At 38.0% G+C, this 19,479-nt stretch overlaps 3 protein-coding genes across 4 annotated transcripts; all 3 read right to left on the reverse strand.

The window, feature by feature from the left end:
• Positions 1–741: 741 nt before the first annotated feature.
• asb13a.2 (ankyrin repeat and SOCS box containing 13a, tandem duplicate 2) lies at positions 742–5,773 on the reverse strand. 2 transcript variants are annotated; one of them, XM_056257538.1, is made up of 7 exons: positions 5,631–5,773; positions 5,488–5,545; positions 4,903–5,090; positions 4,635–4,791; positions 3,707–3,841; positions 3,329–3,520; positions 742–1,544 (listed from the first exon to the last, which is right to left on the reverse strand). In XM_056257538.1, the coding sequence occupies exons 2-7, from the start codon at positions 5,528–5,530 to the stop codon at positions 1,417–1,419; spliced, it is 843 nt and encodes a 280-aa protein (XP_056113513.1). In that variant the 5' UTR covers positions 5,531–5,545; positions 5,631–5,773; the 3' UTR covers positions 742–1,416. The 2 variants fall into 2 exon arrangements, with proteins under 2 accessions (XP_056113513.1, XP_056113512.1); XM_056257537.1 differs by having other exon boundaries at positions 5,488–5,773.
• Positions 5,774–6,102: 329 nt separating this feature from the next.
• Positions 6,103–7,601, reverse strand: asb13a.1 (ankyrin repeat and SOCS box containing 13a, tandem duplicate 1; the record flags this gene model as incomplete). The annotated part of the gene is made up of 5 exons (XM_056257439.1): positions 6,103–6,257; positions 6,335–6,526; positions 6,608–6,742; positions 6,827–6,983; positions 7,398–7,601. Coding segments are annotated over 5 exons (819 nt in total), but the record flags the coding sequence as incomplete, so codon positions are not given.
• A 761-nt stretch (positions 7,602–8,362) lies between these two features.
• gdi2 (GDP dissociation inhibitor 2) lies at positions 8,363–19,479 on the reverse strand. Its single transcript, XM_056257535.1, has 11 exons — positions 19,322–19,479; positions 12,840–12,947; positions 12,661–12,760; positions 12,264–12,398; positions 11,488–11,686; positions 11,236–11,367; positions 10,989–11,088; positions 10,735–10,906; positions 9,848–9,992; positions 9,687–9,741; positions 8,363–9,603 (listed from the first exon to the last, which is right to left on the reverse strand). The coding sequence occupies exons 1-11, from the start codon at positions 19,364–19,366 to the stop codon at positions 9,448–9,450; spliced, it is 1,347 nt and encodes a 448-aa protein (XP_056113510.1). The 5' UTR covers positions 19,367–19,479; the 3' UTR covers positions 8,363–9,447.

The following is a 19,479-nucleotide window of genomic DNA, read 5'->3' on the forward strand; positions in this document are numbered from 1 at the left end:
ACGACCGGTGTACCAATACAACGGTACTAAAATCCAACACGCCTTAAACTGGTTTCTGTCAGTGTCACCGTGGCGTCACTATAGCGGAACACAGACAACGAATGTGGCAGAGCGGTGGTATTAATCAAGCTGCTCATGTCATAATATGAGTGCCCATGCTTCCCTCAGGCCTGTGCAATAACACTTTGTTCAAGCCGTTGTGTTCCCCTATAATGAATCTCTAATAAGAGCATGAGGATAGTCACACGCTACTATCCAGCAATCCAGCAAAGCATAGTGACTAATGTGCTGCTGTTTCCCTGGACTTCATTTAGTGGTCAGAGGAGTTCCTGAATGTAGACAGCTGCCAGATTAAGTGTTTCCTCTTTTTCTGTCTTTGTCTCCTGCTCTTTCTCTCTGGCAATATCTTGCATGCATTTAATGGTTTACATCAGTCCTAAATTGACCTCACACACAATAAGACAACATATTTTACAGCCAAAGCCAGAGTGCTGTGATGAGAAGTGCTATAATGAAGTGCTCCCTATTTACTGTAATCCGCTGTGCTTCTGTTAATTCAAAAGGACAGTCCACCCAAAAATGAAAATTCTGTCATCATTTACTCCCTAAGAAGATATTGTTTAAAATTTCTTGTTTTCATCTCTCCGTATAATGAAAGTCAATGGGGACCAAAGGTTATTTTGTACCCCACTGACTCTCATTGTATGGACAAAAAAGTTAAGAAAAAAAGTAAAAGAGAAACATGAAGAAATAAAGTCATACCGTTTTGGAACGACATGAAAGTAAGTTAATAATGACAGAATTTTTATTTTTGAGTGAACTATTCTTTTAAAGGTGAAGTGTGTAATTTCTGTACCAATAGTTGCACTGTACAAAATTGTAAGAATAATGATTAGGACACATTTTTAAAGACTGCATGAAAGTTGCGATAGTCTTTTCTTCCCTATTGTGACGTGAAATGGCTTCACGAACAAGAAAAAATGTAGAGCAGGACTTGAATTTGTCCATCGCAAATTGATTGGATCGTTGAATGGTTGTGGTTTGCTATTGGTCGATCTCATGTGAGTGACAGGTTGCCCCGCCTTCGCGCTGAAAAAAATGTCATCAGAGAAGAGACGTCGCTTTCAGAGGGAGAGGAAGTTATTTTGATTAAAGATTATGAGGGCACGTGAATTCTAAACAAATGTTGTGCACGGATAAATCCTTTATAATAAATATTGCTAAAACATGAATTGTTACTTTTGATTTCGTGGTGTCTTTAACATTGAAAAAAGTTACACACTTCACCTTTAATGCTCGACAGTACTGATATAACTCATATTTGTTGTTGGAGAGATCTCAATGTTTCAAGTTTTTGTACATTTGAGGTAAAAAGTCCATATTTCCACTGCATCTGTGGACCTCTACGGAAGGAGTTCATTGGTATAAGAGATAACGGATAATACGGTTGGGAATATCCAGTTTGGTCACCACGTCCACAGCTTTAGTGCCCAGGACGGTCCTCAGGGTGATACGGCTCAGCTGCTGCAGAGAAAGAGGGTTACCTGCAAAAACACACAATGCAATGCAACATTAAACACTTAAATCAATAACATTTCAATGCAATACCATTCATTGACACATGAAGAAGGTTTTGAACATCATTAGTGTGAGTAAATAATGATAGACCCTTTTTGGGTGAATATAATTTTGGGTGGCCACCCTTCCACTTCCACATAACATCCCCTGTATGTTGACATTGCCTTCCATAGAAACCAAACAAAAAGGGACAGATAAATAAAAGCATTCCAGAAGATAAAACCTTGCTTGATAACATTTAAAATATGAGCATTCAAGTTTAGGACCTCCTGTCATATAATTTCTGAATGTTTGCATACTCAATTTTTTTTTTTTCAGTCTCTAAGTGGCCAGGAAAATATTTATATGCTCCTAGGCCACGGATTCTCATTAATGTGGTTTACATTCTGAAGCGGGGCACTGGCATGTTGTGTATGGATGGGGTTGCGAATGAACCTTGCGGATGAGACCAATGATGGATTCCAGGCCAACACCAGAATCCAACTTTTAATCTCATCATCATAAACTTCATGTATTTGTTTACATCACACACCAAAAACATCCTGAGCAGCACCAAGGCAGCAGACCTGGCAGTGAATCACTGCTGTATGCACTGTAAAATACAACCAGCACCAGCATATCACTGTATCCACAACACTTAACATTAACATTAACATAACATTTTATTTTTAGGAACATTTTAAAGATCAGTGAAAGCATAGAGAACATACCAAACTAATAAACTTTGATTTGATTTCTCATGCAACACAAAGGCAGTTTTTGCTTTTATATTAAGCCATGAGCACCATCTGCTGGTCACTTTCACTACTGGTTTTATTTTGCCTTTGAAAAAAATCCCATTAAAAAATCCCATATATTATGTAGTGACCAGAATAGAGCAGAATATTACATTTTATGTCAAAACTTTTTAATTTTTTTTTTATAAATGTATACATTTTATTTCCATATTTATTCTTTTTTTTTTCCAATCCTGCATATTCAGTCAGCCTATCTTATAAAGGAATGAATGTAAACCATATAACATATCCTACGACGAATGTTATCCATTTCAAAATGCAATTTGATGTGCCCCTATTATGCTTTTTCAGATATTTCCTTTCATGTAGTGTGTAATATAGCTGTTTGTGAAAGTAAAAGGTCTGCAGAAGTTTCAAATGGAGACAATTTAAATGGTAAATGGAGTTATTGTCTCTCAAAAGAAAGAACCTATTCTGAACTGCCTGAAACGAGTTAACAGTAATTCCAGTCTTATTTACTGCTTGAACCCAAGTATGTTTGCAACATATTTGCATAATGCCCGGGTATGGTCTTTATTGGATGAACAAGGATGCCATTGTTACTGTTTGTATCACAGCTTCAGGAGCTGAAAATCAGATATGGTAATGGGCGTTTCGTTTCCGACACATGCTGTAGGTGGTCAACCAATCACAACAGACCTGAAGCTTCAAAATGTGTGTCATGTTTTTGTCTGATGTTTGTGTGATTGTTGGTTTGCTTTTGCTGTGTTTCGATTGTACATTTGAACTTAATAGTATTTCTTACTAAATGTATTGTCATGTTTATATTGTTATGTAAATATGTAATTTTACTCTCTTTTAGGGTGACTTTTACCATCTGTCTAGGGACTGCAGATGAAAAATAGCCTTCTGGCTAACTATGGCATATAGACACAAATGTTTATTAATATGCACTGCCCCTGTAATAAATAAATAAAATAGCCTTAAAAATAGCTGTTTTGATTTGAACTCACTCTCATAAAGCTGAAGGCAGTGCGCTGAGGGCGTATCTGGGGTTGTGTAGTCGACTGGCTTCCTATCATATTTGTCTCTGGCATAAATGTTGGCTCCGAACTCCACCAGCAGCTCAATCATGTCCACATTGTTGGACTTGGCGGCGTGATGCAGAGGCGTCTTGTGTAGCCGAGCGGCGTTCACTCGCACACCTGCACACAGACATACCACACAGGACTGCTCTTCTGACTTTTTCATAAAGATTTCAACACTGTTCATGAAAAGCTTCACTTTGGTGATTTCAGATTTAAACTACCTTCTATAGTAGCACATTCTTCAATGTTTGCACACATGACAGAGCACTTCACGGTCTCACAGCTCGTGGGATCTGGTTTTACCTGCATTCAGTAGCACCTTGACACACTCCAGGTGTTTTTTGGCACACGCCACATGTAGAGGAGTACCATAGTACAGGTCATACGCCTCCAGACTGGCTCCTTTAGCAATCACTAACCTCACACAATCAGCATTACCTGCAAAGAACAGAATACTCTTACATTATATGATGGATAGACAATTATTTCACTCAGAAAGTTTAGTTTATCAAAACAATTCTTACTCTGTGAATTTATAAAGGTATCTTAATGATTCTTTGAAACTACATAAATAGCAAAAGGTCAATATATTATTTAAAATGATATATAATCATTATATTATATATATGTTATCAAAATAATGCTTACTCTATGAATTTACACTAAGTTTGGAATAATAATTAATGTTTTAAAGTCTCTTATGCTCACCAAGGCTGTATTTATTTGATCAAAAATATAGTAAAAACAGTAAGGTTGTGAAATATTGTTAGAATTTAAAACAACTGTTGTTTATATTTTAATATCTTTTTTAAATGTCCTTTATTTCTGTGATGGCAAAGCTATCCTTCAGAAATCATTCTAACATGAGACTTTCAAATACATTAAAAGTACAAATTATTCCAAACGTTTGACAGGTAGTGTTTAAAATGACTTTACACACATTCTGTAATACTACAGAGATTATATATAAGGTCAATAAAACACAATTTAAAATGTTTTTTTTTTGTGATAATTATATTTTTTTAAAATAAAAAATAAAAGAAATCGACAAAATAATTCTTACTCAATGACTTTGTAAAATTTCCTGACAGATTCTGCAGTAATACTACAGAAAAAAAAAGTCAAAATCTAATACAAAAAATGTTTTTGATAGTCAGAACTGTACACTTTAAAATAAAATATAAATAAAATAAACTTGAAATACACTACAATTCAAACCAAACCACCACACCTCCTATGCAGGCCTCATGTAGAGGGGAGGTGGTACGTGAGGTAAGGGTGGGGTTGATTTTTGCGCCATACTCCAAAAGAAGCCTCACACACTCGAAGTTCCCGATAGAGCAAGCCTCACATAGAGGAGTGCTCCCGTCCACATTCCTTGCATCAACCTGCAACACAACCCCAGACAGAGGGAACCTTTCAGATGGCAGTACTTACAATACATTCGTTGTTTGTCTCCCAGGCTTCTTTAAGAACTGTATGTGCCTGGTGGTGCCAACCTGAGCCCCTGCGTCCAGCAGCAATCTCACACACTGTGTCTGTCCGCGTGCAGCTGCCTCGTGGAGGGGAGTGATGGAGTCCACAGCCACAATATTCACTGAAGCTCCACTCTGAATCAAACTCTGCAGCACTGACACCTGACCTTGATACGCAGCCTTATGAACCTCTGTCCTCTCTGCCCAGAAACCTAGAGATCCACACACATGCATCAACTAAAACTGTAACCACAAGAGTCACAAGTCACTCAACAGATTACTTCAACTCTCATTTTCTATTGATGGATGATATATTGTTATGGTACTGATTTTAGTTTATGTGCTAAAACTTAAATATTAAGCATTGGTCATATATGGAGAAAACACCTTCATGTAAAAAAAATCATGACAGGCAAAGTGATGTGACATGGCTCAATAATCAAGATATTAATTCCTTAATTTCTTACTGTATATACATTATATATATATATAAATAAAAAAAAGTTGCCGACATTAATAACAACAACACGGTGTAAAATAAATATGATAACTGTCAACAGTACGGCACGCAGTATGGTTGCGGCATACACGCTTTCCTCGTGGACTTACCGATGTCACCGAAAAAATAAGGTCGTGCTGTTTCCACTTCCATCTCTGCTTTAGTACACTGGTAGACAGTAAAATTTAAACTTAACAGTTCGCTAGCCAACAAATTAAAGCAAGAATATGCTGTTAAGAAATGCGGCACACACATCACGTGGTCTGTTCTGTTTTGGCACTTGCTGTGACGTTTTACTGTGAATGCTGGGAGTTGTAGTTCATTGTAAATGTAGAGAGGCCCACAAAAGTATTTGGACACAAATGTATCATGTCAGTTCATCAGAACATTGAGTTTTTAACCTTTACAGACCAAGGGGCATGGCATACCAGATAACACTTTACAATAAGAACATTAACAATGCTTAATAGACAGACATTTTTTTTTTAGAAATTAATAGCTAAAAGTTTTCATGGGATCCACTTTCAAGGGGCCTGGTTGATAGCCAAAGGCAATATGACTATATTAATAGTACATTTACATTGCAAAATATTTCAAGGCAATGTAGCACATTCATCATTATTAACACAATTACACACACACACAAAGTTAAATGCGTCACTCAGCTCACGAACTTAAGACTTTACAAACAACAGTCCATTATAGGCTTTAAAAAAAGAAAGACAAAAAGGGTCTTCTGGGGAACATATTTATGATTTATAAGTGAGGTAATCAATGATGCGCTGTGAAATGTCCAGTTTGGTGATCAGCTCTAGAGCTCTGGTGCCCAACACAGTCCTCAAGACGATACGGCACAGCTGCTGCAGAGACAGAGGGTTACCTGCGGAAACACAGAGAACAGCAGATTAACAATACGATATAAACAATCATATAGCGCATATGCAGATTTTAACATACTCTCATAGTGCAGCAGACAGAGATTAGCAGGAGATTCGTGTTTTGTGTAGTCTCTAGGTATGTGACCCATATTATCGCTTATGTTGACATCTCCACCGAACTCCACCAGCAGCTCCACCAGGTCCTCTCTCTCGGCTCTCGCCGCATGATGCAGTGCCGTCTCATGGAACTTGGTGGCATTCACTTTTGCACCTTTAAGAGTTTGAAAAAATAACCATGCAGAATGATCTAAAATAGTGCAAAATAAAATAAAACAACAAAAATGTGCCTAACCTGCATTGAGCAGCAGTAGGGCACAGTCAAAGTGAGCTTTAGCACAGGCAGCATGTAATGGCGTCCCAAAATAAATGTCAAAGGCCTCCAGCAGCGCTCCCTTAGCTATCATAAGCTTCACACAGTCTGGGTTACCTGCACAGAGATACATTCTCCATAACCATCATGACAAAACACACAAGTCTAAACACAAAGCAATCCTCATCCTGGCTGTCTCACCTCGAATACAGGCCTCATGGAGGGGGGAAGCCGTGAGGGCAGTCAGGGAAGGGTTGACCGACGCTCCGTGATCTACCAGTAGCTTGACACTTTCTATGCTGCCAGCAGCGCAGGCGTGACAGAGAGGAGTACTTCCATGGATGGTGCGCACATCCACCTACACACACATGCTTTTTATGAGGCTAAATGCTAGACTTTTTTGTTATTATTATTATAAAAAAAAAAAAAAAAAAAATTCCTATAAATGTAACCTTATCACTAAAAGAAAACCTTTAGCATTTTTAGAATTCAAATAAATAAATGAATAAATAAATAAAAGGAAGCTTTTTAAATTGTTTAATCGTTTTTCCAAATAAGGGCATGGCAAGATATATGCGTTAATTAAAATACACCTGGTTTATCTATAAAAAGTTAGTGAATATAAATAAATTTGAGTGATATTAGGTGTTTTCTAACATGACTATTTGTTAAATTTTTTTTTTTTTAATTTAATCATTAAATACGATTTAAACAAACAAACAGCTGTATTGATTTATCTTTTACGTTTTCAGGAAATTGGAGCTCAACCCACCTGAGCTCCTGCCTCCAGCAGAATTTGAACACAGTTTGGATGGGCTTGGATGCAGGCATCGTGCAAAGGTGTGAAGTTATCCACAGTTACGATATTAACTGATGCTCCTGCTTCTATCAGCTGCTTTAACTGCAGAACTCGACCCAGAGACGCAGCCTCGTGTACCGGCGTACGGTCAGCCCAGTGACCTAGAAATGCACTTCGTTTTCATTTATTTCCCTTTTAGGCGTGTCAATAGATCTTATAGTAAATATAACTTCCCACACTCTATTACACAAAAATGTTAAGCAAGGATAGGGAGTCTGTTATGTGTCAAATGCAATATTATAATGACAAAATACTCGCCAATGTCACCATAAAACGTTGATCTGGCAGCGGTAATTTCCATAATTGGATAATCTTACCTGAAATTCAACAAATATTATTTATAAAGCACGCGAACAACATGCTGACAAGGTAAAACTGGTTCTATATTTAGAGAAGCCGCCTCTGTGGTTTGTTATGATTTGCGACACTACGGATCGAATACGGCAAATAGGCAAAGAATGCTGGGAGATGAAGTTCAGCCACGGGTTCCCCTTACTCGTATACAATAGCATAAACTCGCCATTAATACTTTTTGACTATCAAAAAAAGAACTTTTATATGAAAGCACTAGCACACATATTTAATACATTTCCAATAAAAGATAAACCTGCTGCAATGTCTTTAATGTTAATACAAGAAAAAAGGCTCATAAAAACCCTTACATTTCATATTATTCTTTTGCTTTTGAAATATGGTCTACCATTAATCTTTAACATTTTTATAAAAATAAAACTATGAATGAATATAATGGATTTAGTGATATTATGTATTTTGTTTCATTATGTATTTGGTAACAAAATAAAAACACAGTCAGTTTTCCACAAGTTAACATTTTTACTTCGCAGTACAGAAATCATTTGAGCCCCATCAGTTGAGCATTTGTTTTTTGTTTTTAAAACATTGGTGACATTTTGCACAGGGCCCCGGTCATGTCAATACTGCCATAGACATTTTGGTCCTTGCTAACATGTCAGAGCCGTTGAGAAGAACTCAGCCGACACTGGCACTGCTCCTCTCTCTGCTCTGAAGTGAGGGAGAAGGAGAGCCCCCTAACACACACTAGACAAGCAGATTCCAGACTTACAGTTAAGCAGCTTTTCCTGCTGATGTGTGATAACCTCCGTGTAGTGGCCTTAGAATCACGGATAACCCATCAGAAAAGAGATGAAAGGCAAAGCTGAAAGAAAACCCGGGCCTTCCAACAAGTAGCACAATTTACAGCTAATAGGGGGGTCAGTTATGTCAAATCACATGAGCATATTGCAAAATGAATACTGTGTGGTTGGGCACGGATTACATAAAAGATTATCTAAACTTTGTGTGCTTGATACTTCCCTTCGATCTGTAAACAGGAAATTGGAGAAATATAACCAACTCAGGATACTAGTATAAGCACCAGTTGTAATTTGTAGGAAAATAGAATGATGAATAATCCCTGGAAGTTGTCTCAGAAGTAAATAGATTCTTTTAAAAATAAAAACGTGCTGTTAAACCGGACCAAACTCGAAACAGATCAATTCGCAATTTTGCAAACCCGATCCCCCTCTGCTTTAAGGTTATCTTCTTTACAGCCAACACCAATACATTTTAAAAATATGCATTTCTTCATCACTTGAATACATCTGATAATTTGGCATCTTTGGACTTTTCATATCCCATGTCGAAGCAGGTTGAGATAAAGATCACATGATGGAATCTAAATACAGGGCATTGATAAACAATCAGTGCAAAATGGATCTTGTTTCCTGATTATAAAAAGCAGACTGGCAGAACCTTCTCCCCCTCTCCCCCCGAAAATGCTAAATTTGTATAACGGTTTACATGAAATTCCATTATGGGCAAAACATACACTTGTATAGCCAGCTCGCCCAATTTGGTTGCCATTTTTTTCTTTTCTTTTTTTTTTTAACATTAAGATTATGATAATCTGAATATCTGATATTCAAGAGCAGCTGGAGCTAGTTTACTGGTCAGCAGCGTCACCAAAGATGTCATTCTTCTTGCGCTCCATTTCAGCAAAGTCAAACTCTGTGCCCGTCATTCGCTTGTAGATGTCTTTGATATCGTCGCAGGTCGTCTCGAAGTGAGTCGTAGCATCGTAGGAGCGAGAGATGAAGACCTGGGTGCAGATAAACACAAATGTATCTTCAAAGTACTGTAATCACTATTCGTCTATCGAGTGAGCACAATGTAAACACTTACCTGGCTGTCAGATCCCAAGTCAGTTGGTGCATACTGATCACTAATGCTCACAAACCTGCAAAAAGATCACATACAGCAAAATTATTTTTTTGACCTGATTGCTTTTACATCAGAGTAAGCTTTAGATGTCAGTGAGCGCATGCAGACTCAAGCAAACGTACTTCTGCTCAACTGGTTCCAAAAGGTCCAGGGCTGGTTTGATCTCTTTCTCAGGGTCGTTGGTCTCCACAGTGGTGCTGACGATGGCTACGTATTTACCCTGGGCTGCCACGTTGTGTGCGTAAGAGATCATGCACACATAGATATCTAAAAGAAGAATTTATTGCACAATAATGTATTGTTGAATGTTTGACGTTAGTCATTTTTATTCTCACCAAGACGGCATTTGATCAAAAACAGTAAATTTGGGAAATATTATTACAATTTAAAATAACTTGTCAATTTCAAATACATGTTAAAATGTAATTGATTCATGTGCTGACAAAGCAGAATTTTCAGCATCATTACTCCTTCAGAGTAATGATCCTGCATAAATCATTCTAAAGTGCTGATTTGCTGCTTAAGAAACATTTCTTATAATAGAAAAATTATAGCATTTATTTGAAATGTCTTTACTATGTATTTTTATGCATTTGATACATTTATCAATTTATTTTCAATTAATTTATTTTAAGAAAAAGTGCATTAGTCCTTTTATAAATCCAGTTACTTCATTCTTTGTTTAAAAAAAAAAAAAAAAAAAAAATCATTTTTACTTAAGAAATTTTTGAACGCTACATGGCATAACTTTAAATTCAGTAATTTCTTAATAAATGTAACTTTTAAACTAAATGACTGTTCACAACAGCATATTTTTTATTGTGAAAATAGAATTGCTTTGAAAAATACAGAAAATTCAAAGAAATTTATTATTGCCTAGTGAAATTTTGGTTCCTTTCGACAAACTTTCTAACTCTAAACAACAAAATATAATATAATGTGATATTAAAATCTGTTTGTGAATAAGAGCCCACACAACTAGAGCACTGTGGCTTCCTGTCAGACTAACCGTGCTTCCTGTTGACCTGGTTCTGAGGGATGATGATCTGGCAGGAGTTGGCATCGCTGGTGTTCTTGATGGGGTGGCTCATGATGCAGATGACCCGCATCACCTGACCCACCTTGTTGACTCGGTCCATGACATAGCTGGGGTCGCAAATCAGCTGCTTGCAGCGAGCGATCTGACCGTGAGGAACAAACAACATTAAGTCAAAGCACATTTTAAAGTTAAATCAGATTTCACACAACTTGCAACAGACTCACCTCTCCCTCGGATTTGACGCCCACCACTTTGCCGTTCTCTACAACAATTTCCTCAATGGGTTTGTTCAGCATGTAGGTTCCTCCATAAATGGCACTTAATCTGTGAGTGACAAAAATAAACTACTAGTGCACTTACAGAGCACTGTAATCTAAGCACACTACACACAGACACATTTACAATGCTGTAAAACTATTAATGAAATGAGTGAAAATATCAGTGGCAGAATAAGTAGTTGTGGAAACTCACCTGGCGAAACCTTGGGGCAGCTCTCCCAGGCCATAGAGAGGGTACAGATATGGACTCTTTCCGTACCTCGCCAAAGACTCACTGTACAACTTAATCCTGTTTATCGTCTCCATGCAGGGCTGATCCAGGTATCTGGACAGATAGGAAGCACAAACACCACAGCTTTAACTTCAAGGGACAAACAAGCCTGCAAGGTTCTCTCAGTGTTGTAAGTGAACTTTCGGCAAAAAGTAAGATGAGTTTTCGACTCACTCGTCTGTGCGGTAGAGTGCGAGAGCGTGGCCAGTGAAGTCGACGACATCCTGTCCGAGGTCGAACTTTTTGTACACATCTCGCATGGTGGTCTTTTTAGGGTCAACTCCCTCCAAGGTCTTTGGGTCGTTTTCATCGAAGTTGGCAACGAACACGAGGAACTTCCTGAATCGTCTTTTCTCGAAAAGCCCCATGAGGCCTGAGAGAATTAATACGTGTTAAAATATTTTATTAAAAAATTCAAATTTTCTCCATCAGCTCCATGACAGCACACACTATGTTTGGGTGGATGAAAAACATGCTAGCATCTCTCACTTACTTTGCAAAATTTAAGAGGAACTACAGAATTGTTGTACATGCTACAATAGCATCATGGTATACAATTAATGAAAAGGGAAGTAGGGCGAGACACCCACAATAAGCACTTCACTGTAATTTCTCTTGCACTTATATTAACACCATGTCATCCAATCAGGCCATGGTGGTTTGGTTCAGATAATAAAACACTCCAGCCTAGTTGGCTATAGTCTCGGCCTCAGATGGCAGGACCATGGACCGTCACAGCCTGTTCACTGACCATCGGATGAACATTGAATACAAAAATGGCAAGAGCTGGCTTAAAATCACCGGTTTCAATGGGATCCTTTTGGCAGTCCAACAGAAAAAAAAAGAAGAAATCCCAGAAGAAAAATCTCTGCTGCATTTGCAAAGTATGGGGCCTTAAATCTTATTTGTTCTTAACTTTAGATCATCAGAACCGTACAAATGTCACTTACTCGATGCCAGAGCTTCCGTCTCAGTGGAGGGCACTTTGTAGATGCTGCCCTTTTTGTAGACAAAGCTGCCCTCGATCACTTTGAAGTCTAGGTAACGTGTCACCTGTGTGATCAGCAGCATACGCACCAGCTGACCTATGAATGCGAAAAAGACAAATGGCAAACAAACGGATCAAAACGGTAATGCTGACTTCTTTCTATTCATTGATGTTTTGTATTCTTGAGGCATTTCAAGAGTGATAGAAAACTGCTAGGCAACAGGATAAGTGTGGCCGAGGGATCCAGCAGCGCCTGGTGCAGAGTGATCCAGAACGTGCTGTGTATTTGGCCGAGATTACAGATTCCAAGAAGTGAAGACTGAAGCGTAAATGTTGAGTGGGATGTTGTTGCTTCTTACCGTTGGCCATTAGAAACTTGGGAATTAGGTCCACGTTCCAGTCGCGGCCCTTTCCCATGGACTCAGGGGGGCTGCCAGGAAGGCTGAAACGCTTGTACAACTGTAAGCAAACCAAGAGACAATGTTAGCATCTGCGGATAGAGAAGAGCTGTGGGGTCAGAGGTCAAACGGCCACTTACATCCTCCAGAGGGGTGATGGAGGCACTATCCCCTCCATAGTAGGAGTTCCTGTCCATGTGCAGCACCTTCTTCCCCTTCACGGACATGATCCCGGACAGGATGCATTCCTAGAGGAAACATGAATGCAGCTTCAGTACAACATATTTCAGACATGTGACCACGATGACCCCAGGCATTGTAGAAATGGTTTTCATAATATAATGAATAGCAGTATTCTAGTGGTTTTGAAGCAGGCTGTATCTCCATATTAAATAAAAATATAAATTACGATCTGTCTTACTTAGACAAAGCTTGCATTATTTGTTTTACAGAACCAATCCAAGCAGGTTAACCTGTTAACTGTCACACCCCTTTTTTTGAATAGACATGAAAATGCACATTTCGAACATAAATGGTTGTAATTCAAGAATGCTTTGGAATATAGACGTAAGATTGGTCTTGTTTTAAAGAAGACATTTGGCAGATTTATGTAGAAGTGAAATAAATTAAGAAAGTGAAACAGAAAAAAAGTTATAGAAGTTTGAGTTTATGGAAATGTACAATGTAAAAAAATTAATTATTAATATTTTATATAAAATATATATTTTCAAAACCTGGGCTTCTCTAAAACTGCAGAAAAATCAAAGCCAAAAATCTGAACAAGTTGTGTTTCAAATTTTAGGTTGATATCTCAAAAAATGAGCTTTCAGTAAGATTTTGTTTGGGCGCAGTACCAAACTTTTTCACTAGGTCACAACCAGACTCCATTACTGCCCATATAAGGGCGCCTCCATTTCCATATGTGTTTTGAGTGATAAGAACCATTATTTCCACAATTTTCATAAAATTTATGAAGTAGAGATCCTATTCAGTAGTAGTATGGGAAGTTTGGCAGATTTTGATATGAATTCAACCTCTAGTAAACACATACAAAGAACACGCATGTGCGTCATAGCTCGCTGCCACATCACAAATGGTGAATTTATTATTTTTTTCTTTATATTTAAAACATTTTCAGACCTTTTTTTCTAAAATAATTGAATGGATGCTATCTTTTGAACTCTTGGCATGAAAACCAACTAGGTTTCTACATTTTTTTTCATGATTTTTCATGTTCATTGCTATTTCAAAATAAAGGTCTGAACACGCCTTAGGAGTATGAACATATTCTTGTTGCAAATTGATAAATTACGGCTCCTCTGTAATTTATTTTGAAAATCAATCACCAAATATGGAAACTAGAGATTGTAAGCTTTCAAATGATATATAGTTTGTCAATATTACTTTTTTTTTTACTAAGATATTATTGTTTTTAAAATATAATGGCAAACGTCCCACCTGTGGGACGGTGACAGTTAAGGGGTTAACATCCAGTAGACATGACTTTAAAACAAGCCCAAGCACTTTTTTGACTTCTTTTCAGTGGCCGTGTGGAGTAGGTCAAAGGGACAACAGAGGAACGTCCTTTAAGCTTTACAAGAATTCCACGACTGGAAGAGATAGATTTACTAAACATAAACTGTATATCACGGTTGCAAAAACAACTTAACCTAGTAGTTACAGAAGTATAAATTACACAGAAGAGTAGAAATGAACTGAGCAGGTGATAAAAGTATGTTAAAACCTTTTCAAGCCAACTGTGAACACTTCCGACGAATAAGATTGAGATAAGATTGAATAAGATTTACAATAGGATAAACATCAAACCATTTAAGGGTTGTTATTTAGCATTATGTTTATATTACCGTATTTTCCGCACTATACGGCGCACCGGATTATAAGGCGCACCTTCAATAAATGACCTATTTTAGAACATTTTTCATATATAGGGCGCACCGGATTATAAGGCGCATAAGATACTGCAGTCAAACGTTTGACTGGGTTTGCGTTATGCATCCACTAGATGTCAACAAATGTCAACAAAACAGTCAGATAAAGTCAAACTTTATTAAGCTTTCTGACAACTCCGTTCACTCCCATGGTAACGTTGTTCAAACGTTAAAGGAAAACTCCGGTCAATTTTAACATTGAGCTCACTTTTTTGTAAATTTGGAGTGCTGTCAGTACAGATAACAACGACAAAAACCGGTGTTGCCTACACCGTGTTATCCTCTTTTTAAAATTTGCACCCTGTTGACTTAGACGGGACACGTTTTAAACCTGCTTTTAGCCTCTTAACAACCTTAATGTGTCATTACAAGTGCACAGCCATGTGAGTGAACACGGTGAATCTGACTCCAGTAAATGTGAAAGATATGAATAAAAATGATGTTTATTCAGCCAGCTCACATACCCGTATTTTCTTCCTGTTTTCGGTCGAAGTCCACAGTAGGCGATTGTCGAGTGCGCGCGATCATTGGTAACTAAGCAACAGTGGAGACTCAGACTGTCAGCCGAGAGCCGATGACGCATGACGGTGCTGTGTGGTGTTGTGAGAATATCAGCTCAAATGGATAGTTCATCCGGATCAGATGTTGAACACACGGAGGAGGTTTGATCGCGCGCGCGCGAACTCGACAATCAACTACTGTGGACTTCGGCCGAAAACAGGAAGTAAATACGGGTGTGTGTGAGCTGGCTGAATAAAGAGATTATTCCTGCCTTCGTGAAAGCTCGGATCACAGTTGAGACTGCTATATCAGCCCAGGCATCCACGATCCATTGGTAGATAGTGGCGTAAGTCGCCCGGCGCTGTCTCTCCGTCTTGGTGAGCGTGTGTTCCCCATCCATATATAAGGCGCTCCGCATTATAAGGCGCACTGTCGTTTTTTGAGAAAATTAAAGGCTTTTAAGTGCGCCTTATAGTGCGGAAAATACGGTACAATATTTACAATTATCTTTTATTTTTCATTTCATTCGATTAATTTAGCTATTTTTATATTTCTATTTAGTTTAAATTTTTTCAGTTTTAGTTTAAGTAATTTAAGTACGTCAACTTAAATTATTTTAGTTAGTTGTCAAGACTACATTTTTTACTTTCATTTAGTACCTTCACCTAATATTATTTTTTATTTCAGCTTTGTCTCAAGTAACGTAAAAAGTTAACAATAACAACACTGTTCATAACATCTTAACAACGCAGATCACATTGAGCTTTGTTTAGAGAAATGCTATAGAAAGATGACAAATATGGATGTTTAAAGATATGCTGAAACATTTCTCTCTCAAAGGCCAGAAACATTTAGAAGCAGCGAACCAACAGATCATGTGATGGTATGGACTTTACACGCAACGCAGGCCATTGAATGACAATTCACAATGACATCTACTCAAAATGTTTAACAACAGTAACTCATTTTCTGGCAAGCAACAACCTTGTTTTCTTCATTACAAGCTACAAATAATTTGACTTCAAATGTTCTGATATTGCATGAGAGACCTATCCGAGCCAAGGTCTTAGCATTACAAATATGCAAGCAAATACCTAAACAAGACAGCGGCTGCTTTGCATCATGCTGCTAGACAGGTTAGGATGGGCTACACACACAATAAGACCTAGGTCTAAATTTCAGCTGATCAAGTAGTTGAATACATGATAACACTATACTACTACAAGCAGAAAACGTTTAATAATTTTTAATTCACAAACCCTTTGCTCTATGAAGGAAAATGCATGCCCGACACAAACCCTAACTATCAAAAATGTCTTCGAACATCACCCGGTCAGTGCACGCCAAGGTAGTTGTTAAAAAGGCTTGCTTTTCAGCTTTTTTTTTTTACTTGGAGCCTAACAAAAATGCTGTTTAACACAAAAGGCAGTTTCTCATGCCCACAAAATCAATGTCCATGACTCAACTCCTCTCAGCTCAAGGGATGAGTCACTTTAAAAGGAAAATCTTAAAACAAAATGACTTTTTTTTTAAGCAGCAGGGTTAAAAGGATAAATGTTAACATCCACTGTAAAGTGTACGGTACAGCCGCATGAGTGAACACCACCTGCTTCTCCTTACTAAAGAATCAGGCTGCAGTCACATGAAAGGACCTAAGAAACACTCATAACATTTTTATTGTATCCCTCTTTCATGGCGTTAAACACCTGCTTGGATCCAGCATTCTGGCCTTAGATAACTGTCAGCTTGTGATCATTTTAAAAATCATCACGCTCCAGTTAAACACTTCTCCCACTATTCCCGCAAAAGCAAACACAATCATCCAGTAATTGATGTCCCTTTTGTTTGTCGCCTTTGCCTGTAAATCCACTGTAGATGATTCATCACAATTGATTTTGGAGAGAAAGAGGCGTCTACACAATATGAGACAGTATAGCTGCCAATAACAAGAGAAGAAAACAGTGCAAAGACAGTGACAAAGTAACAAGTGTTTACCACAAATTTACTACTACAATAAGACGCCGCTATAAGAATTCCTATTATTGCATGTGATAAAATGGACAAAAACCTTGAGACATTTGTTCTATTAAAACTCGGAGCGGTTTAAGCATCAGCGCTCGTAACTTCCAGCCACTACACCGGCCTGCTCAGGCTAAATGGATTATGCAATAAGCCATGTAATACCAGAGCTGTACTGTGCTCAGAGGGACTGTGGCCACAGGAACTGTGAGAAATTCCTTATAAAACATCCGAGACGGGAGCATTGTTGCTTTTTTATCGCTCATATGCCACCCTCAGCTTACCATTCATGTCTGATTTGCAGAACTTAAAACATACGACGTCAGTCTCGGTTCCTCTACAAAGAAAACCAACGCCTGTCTGTTGCTCTACTGATAGCCTAAAGCACCTCTGCACAAAAACGTCCTCGGTTCACTTCCCATATTTCCTGTTTTAGGGGAACCACTTTAAACTCATTACACGAATCCAAACCAATAAAATGTGCAAATTCGATATCCACAATCAATAAATTGTTTTTTGTGCACACTTGAGTCTGGCAGGATTAGTATGGATCACAGTTCAAAATCAATACAACCTTAATAAGACTACAAATTAACTGAAGGCATGAAACAGAAGATGCCCCTTTTTTGCCCATTGTGACGTATATTAAAGTGAAACGGCTTATCGAACAAGAACAAATGTTGGGTGGGACTTGATTTTGTTTATAGGGAATTAATTGGATGGTTGTGGCTTGCTATTGCAGTGATCCCATGTAAGTGACAGGTTGTTGCACCAAAAACATCATTAGAAAAGAGATGTCACTGCGAGGGGGAGGGGGGGGGGGGGGGGGGGGGGGGGGGGGGGTTATAATTTAATCAAATTATTTTGATTAATGATTACAAGGGCACATGACTAAAAAAATTATGTGCACTGGATGGCTAAATCATTTAGAAATACATTAAAAAATTCAATTTTTATTTCATGGTGACTTTAAGAAGCGAAATAAACAAAACTGTTTACTTAATCTTGCTTAAACCAAAAGGAAGCAAAGTATTCAGGGACAGTCCCACCAAACAAATGACTGACCGAAAAGCACAGTACAGTAGCAGCCGGGAATCGTTTTCATCATGAGTTTTTCCCCTGATGCATAATATCTAACGTTAGGTAATTATTTACAACAACGAATAGTGTAATTTTGCAGCTAAGAGCCCAGCAGATCTGTTTTTATCATAAGCATGCAACAAGTCGTCTGTATTATAAGCATAAAATAACTTCCTGACTGAATAAACAGGCCTTTAAAGCATTGTAATAGAATATGCAATGAGGGTTTTCTGTTTGACTTGAGGGTGTGGTTGTTTACTGACCTATATTGACGCAATAACTAATCCCAAACTCGGTTCATTCTGTCATTTAATTTGAAAGGAAAATATGAAATAACCCGCTACCCTTAAAATAACTATGAAGTCCACCTCTTGTATAAAAAACAACACCTCAACATTGAGGAAGCCATTTGTCACATCATAAACTACGTTTTGAAAAGTAGAGGAAAATACTGCATGCAATCTATTTTCTATTAACTTAAAGAATAATAAAAACACTCTACATGAGTAATTAGTGATCATTTATTAGCTAGACAGCGCAAGCTGACTTGTTGGCACTGTCAAAACATGAAAGCCTCAATACAAGCGCGCTATCTGGTCTCAAATATCACACTATAATAACAAAACACAAGAAGAATCTTGGTGCGTTATTAGCATGATATTAAAAAACATGAAAAGCGATACAAAATACTCTTGTGTAGTCACAAGCCACCGTTAAATTTGTAACCGAGGCCTGTGAGATAGCATTAGCCGCAGCTCTGAGCGCCAATGGACAACTATAACTGATGCTAAAGTTAGCATAGAGGCAGATAAGCATATAACGCACAGTTCTAATGAATGTCTATTAGCTCGAGGCTAACATTAGCAGTGTAGCTAATTAGCATTTCCGATAGAACAAGACTGCCTGCAGATTAGCATGATGCTACTTTGAGCATGTTAGTAATTAGCCTCCTAAAGTGAGCGGTACATTCAGAGCAACGCCTAGCAAGATCGAAACAGCCTCTAATTGTGGCTTTTCTACATATTTTTACATCAAGTAACCGTGCGTATTTTGATTAGATGATATTCTGATACCGTTAGCCCGGTTCCCAACACGATAACGTCGTATTCTTCATTCATTTTTCCTCGTCTTTAATCCCCTTTTCCTATGCGTCGGCGCGAAGAAAATGGAGATCTTGCAAAGCTGGAAATGAAAGAAGTGCGCTGTCACGTCACTCACAGAGGGTGTGGCT

The sequence above is a fragment of the Rhinichthys klamathensis genome, unplaced genomic scaffold, assembly GCF_029890125.1.
Source record: "Rhinichthys klamathensis goyatoka isolate OS25496 unplaced genomic scaffold, OSU_Roscu_1.1 h1tg000139l_1, whole genome shotgun sequence".
Lineage (NCBI taxonomy): Eukaryota > Metazoa > Chordata > Actinopteri > Cypriniformes > Leuciscidae > Rhinichthys > Rhinichthys klamathensis.

Coding starts and splice junctions, on each gene's coding strand:
- asb13a.2 (XM_056257537.1), bottom strand. CDS start 5,632: ATGTGTGTGCCGCATTTCTTAACAGCATATTCTTGCTTTAATTTGTTG. Junction 3,842..4,634: donor ACATGAGGCCTGCATAGGAG/GTGTGGTGGTTT, acceptor TGTTCTTTGCAG/GTAATGCTGATTGTGTGAGG. Junction 3,521..3,706: donor CAAGGTGCTACTGAATGCAG/GTAAAACCAGAT, acceptor GTCTGTGTGCAG/GTGTGCGAGTGAACGCCGCT.
- gdi2 (XM_056257535.1), bottom strand. CDS start 19,366: ATGAATGAAGAATACGACGTTATCGTGTTGGGAACCGGGCTAACG. Junction 12,761..12,839: donor CCATCACCCCTCTGGAGGAT/GTAAGTGGCCGT, acceptor GTTTGCTTACAG/TTGTACAAGCGTTTCAGCCT. Junction 11,687..12,263: donor GACGGAAGCTCTGGCATCGA/GTAAGTGACATT, acceptor TAATTCTCTCAG/GCCTCATGGGGCTTTTCGAG.